Source organism: Mastomys coucha, unplaced genomic scaffold, assembly GCF_008632895.1.
Source record: "Mastomys coucha isolate ucsf_1 unplaced genomic scaffold, UCSF_Mcou_1 pScaffold22, whole genome shotgun sequence".
NCBI lineage: Eukaryota > Metazoa > Chordata > Mammalia > Rodentia > Muridae > Mastomys > Mastomys coucha.
In genome coordinates, this window is record NW_022196905.1 from 222,374,733 (window position 1) to 222,378,447 (window position 3,715).

Consider the following 3,715-nt stretch of genomic DNA (forward strand, 5'->3'; position numbering starts at 1 on the left):
CCTGGCTTTCTGAGAGGATTGCTCTGGGTAGGAGGTATATTGGAGGCCCTACTTCATGCATTATGGCCTCATGGAGTCATCAGGGTTTGCTTTGACCACATGTTCATTCTCATGCTGTACCCAAATACTCTGGGATAAAGGAGGTATTTGGCAGGCTGACCTGAAAAACTCCCATTCCATCCACCTCTTCCCTAAGCCCTTGATTCCCTTGCTGCTACATGGATGCTATTGTGATTGCAGTGTATATATTAAAAGGTTTTATATTAAAAGTTTTGGTTGGCTTAAGAATAAAAGCACTTCATCTAGATTGTTCTGCTTTTTCTCTCCCCCTTCCTTGGCCTATCCACTCACACACAGCAGGCCTGGGATTCACTATGTAGACCAGAGATCCACCTGCCTCTGCCTCTAGAGTGCTAGAATTAGAAGTGTACAATACCATACCTGGAAAAGGGTTGTTTTAATTGTTTTTTGTTTGTTTTGTTTTTCTTTAGGGCTTATTGGTGGTAGAGGTTTTGTTGTTTTTGTTCTGTTTTACTGGTGAGGGGGGTGGTTTGTTGTTTTATTTGTTTTTTAGGTTTTTTGAGACAGGGTTTCTCTAGCTATTCAGGAACTTGATTTGAGCCCAGGCTGGCCTCAAACTCAGAAATCTACCTGCCTCTGCCTCGCATGTGCTAGATTAGGGGCATTCCCTACCTTGCCTGGATTAAAATTTTTTTAAAATTTTGTAGGTTTGGGTATTTTGCCTGTATGCTGGCTGTATTCCACTTGAGCGTCTGGTGTCTGCAGAGACCAGAAGGCGGCTTTGGAGCATCTAGAAATGGCTGTGGATCTCCGTGTGGGGAGCTGGGAATTGAACCCATCCTCCAGAAAAGCACCAGTGCTCTTAAGTCTTCTGGTGCCTGTAAATTGTTTTTTGTAATATGTTGTTTCTTTGCCTTCCTGTGGCTGAATGGCTTTGTCACTTTCATGTCATGAGTAACTTCTTGTCCTTACAGTGGCTGGACCTTCTCTGCTTGCTCCCATTTCAGCCTCAACTGATTGTACAGTTTGCATCACAGCCTGAGGGTCAAAGCCTATTTTTCTTTGCCCCAATTTTTTTTTTTTTTTTTTTTTTTTTTTTTTTTTTGGTTTTGTCCAAGCTTAAATATGCCGGCTGCTCAATAGATGACAGCCAGTGATTTTTTTTCTCACTCTGACCTTGACCCATAGGCATAGAGTAACATTGTGACCCAAGGACACACACAGCCACAATTTAGATAATTTCACTTAGCTGTGGCAAAACTCCCCAAATCAGAGAGGAAGCATTTGTCTGTTCAGCCAGCTCTCATAATCTAGAGAAACCTTACTCTCTAGCAGGATACTTTCCCCCTAGGGGACTGCAGCGGACCTAGTAGCAGGAGTATACATATAGTTGCTGCTTAAAAGCTGGATGTGCACTGTTGAGCGGTGAGTCTATGGGCATGTGTCACTCAGAGTCAACTACCCTTTAGAGTCTTTGTCATCTCAGCACCTTCCACCCTGGCTACCCTCTATTACAGACCTCTGGTGAGAGTCGGGATAATTTTGTTTCCAAGAGTACATTTAGCAGTATCTGGAGATGTTTGTGTTGTCCCAGGCAGCAGAAAGATGGAAGAGGCCGGGCGGTGGTGGCGCACGCCTTTAATCCCAGCACTTGGGAGGCAGAAGCAGGTGGGTTTCTGAGTTCGAGGCCAGCCTGGTCTACAGAGTGAGTTCCAGGACAGCCAGGGCTACTCAGAGAAACCCTGTCTTGAAAAACCAAAAAAAAAAAAGAAACAAAGATGGAAGAGTAGCAGCATCCAGTGACAGTGGGGGTTCTGATATCAACCTAGTGTGCAAGAGACCCTTCTAGCAGAGTGCTCAGGCCCCTGGTGTCAGTGGCACAGTAGGAAACTGACCACGTTCTGACAGTGCAGGCTTGAAAGAGCACCGAGTGAGGTTCTAGCTCAGTGGTACAATGCTTACTTAGCAGGGAGTAGGCATCATGTTCAATCCCCAGCATTGCATAAAAGTAAAATTTAAAAATGATCGTCCAGAAGGAAGGAGAATGGCTCTCCGCCTGCCCACAGAGGGCAGATTATGCTGGCAATGTCTAGGCAGTGGAGATTAGTTAAGAGCAAGGAACTAGTTTTGACCGTGCCTCCATAAAATGGGAGTATGACAGTCCCAACGTGCTAGGTACAAGAAGAAATGTACTTGGCCGGCGTCCATTGTTACTACTTTTCAGGGGCCTAGGGTTGAGCCTTACTAAGCAAAGAGTGGACACTGAGAGTCTCCTCCCAAGCCCGCTCTCCGTTCTGGGTCCAACATCCCCTTGCAGCTCCGGTTGTGTCGCAAGCAAACCAAAGTGGACCCCGAGCTGGTTGAGTCACGGCTGCCCAGTGTCAGGCCTTAGGAATGACGCCGAACGGTGGCCGGCGACCTTTGACCCTCCGCGCCAGCCCGCCCCTCCCCCTACCCCCGGCAGGTGGACAGCCGCTGCGTCGGCCCGCCGTGGCGTCAACCTCCTCTGGCCCGTGGCCGCTGCCGCACTGGGCAGGGGCGGGAGACTGCAGCGCGTACGGTGCCGCACGGCCGCCTCCCGGCCGCCTCCCGCACCTCGCAGCGCCTGCCACCCAGCCACCCTCCAGCCGCCGCCGCCGCAGCCTCCGCCCCGCCCGCTCGCTGCCCGGGCCGCAGCCTGAGCCTCTGCCCCGCCCTCTCACCCCGGGACTGACACCCGCCGGGGCCGCGTGTCTCCGCCAATCGACGGCTTCGCAGGGCCAGCCCCGAGCCCCGTCGGGCTCCCCGGCCAATCCCGTGCGTCCGCCCGCCCGACTGCGGCCTCACGAGCCCGTGAGTGGCGGAGAGTCTGCAGCTCGCGTCACTCGTCCAGAAGCCTATGGTGGCGCGGGAGGGTTCCGGAGGGCCAATGGACAGCGGAGGAGAGCTGTCAGTCAGGGAGGCCCGAGCCAATGGGCGGTGGGCTGCGGGGGCGTCACGGACAGAGGACTTGGGCTGAGGCTCCCCCGCGGGCGGGCGCAGAGAGACGCGGGAAGCAGGGGCTGGGCGGGGGTCGTGGCGCCGCAGCCAGCGCAGCCAGCCCCAGGGGCCGCCGCCTCCGCTGCCCAGCGCGCTCCGGGGCCGCCGGCCACCTTAGCACCCGCCGCGTCGCAGCTCCGGGACTGGCCCGGGCCGCGACGCCGACGCGATGGGCAACGCCGCCGCCGCCAAGAAGGGCAGCGAGCAGGAGAGCGGTGAGTGCCCGGCCGTCACCCTGATCTTCGCTGCGTGCGGCCTGCCCGCGCAGTGCCCATCACTGCATGGCCCCTCCCCCATGTGCCCCCCAATCTTGTCTGCCTGCACCCCTGTCCGCTGCTTGTCCACGTTGGGGTACCGCAGATGTACCTTGCCCCCAGTAGGGGCCCCCGTGCCCATGGCCTACCATCCCCCACTGCAAAGGCCGTGCCCCCCCACCCAGCTGTCACTGCCAACCATTGCATGTATGACCGCCGGGGCCCCAGATGGGGCCCTGTCACCACCCCACCCCCTCTTCCAGTCCCTTTCTCCAGATTCTAATCCCCCCTCCCACTTCGTCACTCACCTTTCCCACACAGCGCCCCAATGCGTGACCCTGATCCAGGCTCCTGCCAGTCTCGGGAGTGCTGTGGGGTCCACGCTGCAGGGACCTTGGCCACTTGGTGACCACACCCCTCCC

At 55.5% G+C, this 3,715-nt stretch overlaps 1 protein-coding gene across 1 annotated transcript in view; it reads left to right on the forward strand.

Annotated features, from left to right (window-relative positions):
* Positions 1-2,977: 2,977 nt before the first annotated feature.
* The window catches only part of Prkaca (protein kinase cAMP-activated catalytic subunit alpha), a 22,567-nt gene continuing 21,829 nt past the window's right edge, over positions 2,978-3,715 (forward strand). The window contains exon 1 of the mRNA XM_031340542.1: positions 2,978-3,254. Within this exon, the coding sequence (XP_031196402.1) occupies positions 3,209-3,254 (46 nt within the window). The 5' untranslated portion in view covers positions 2,978-3,208. The remainder of the gene's footprint in view (positions 3,255-3,715) is intronic.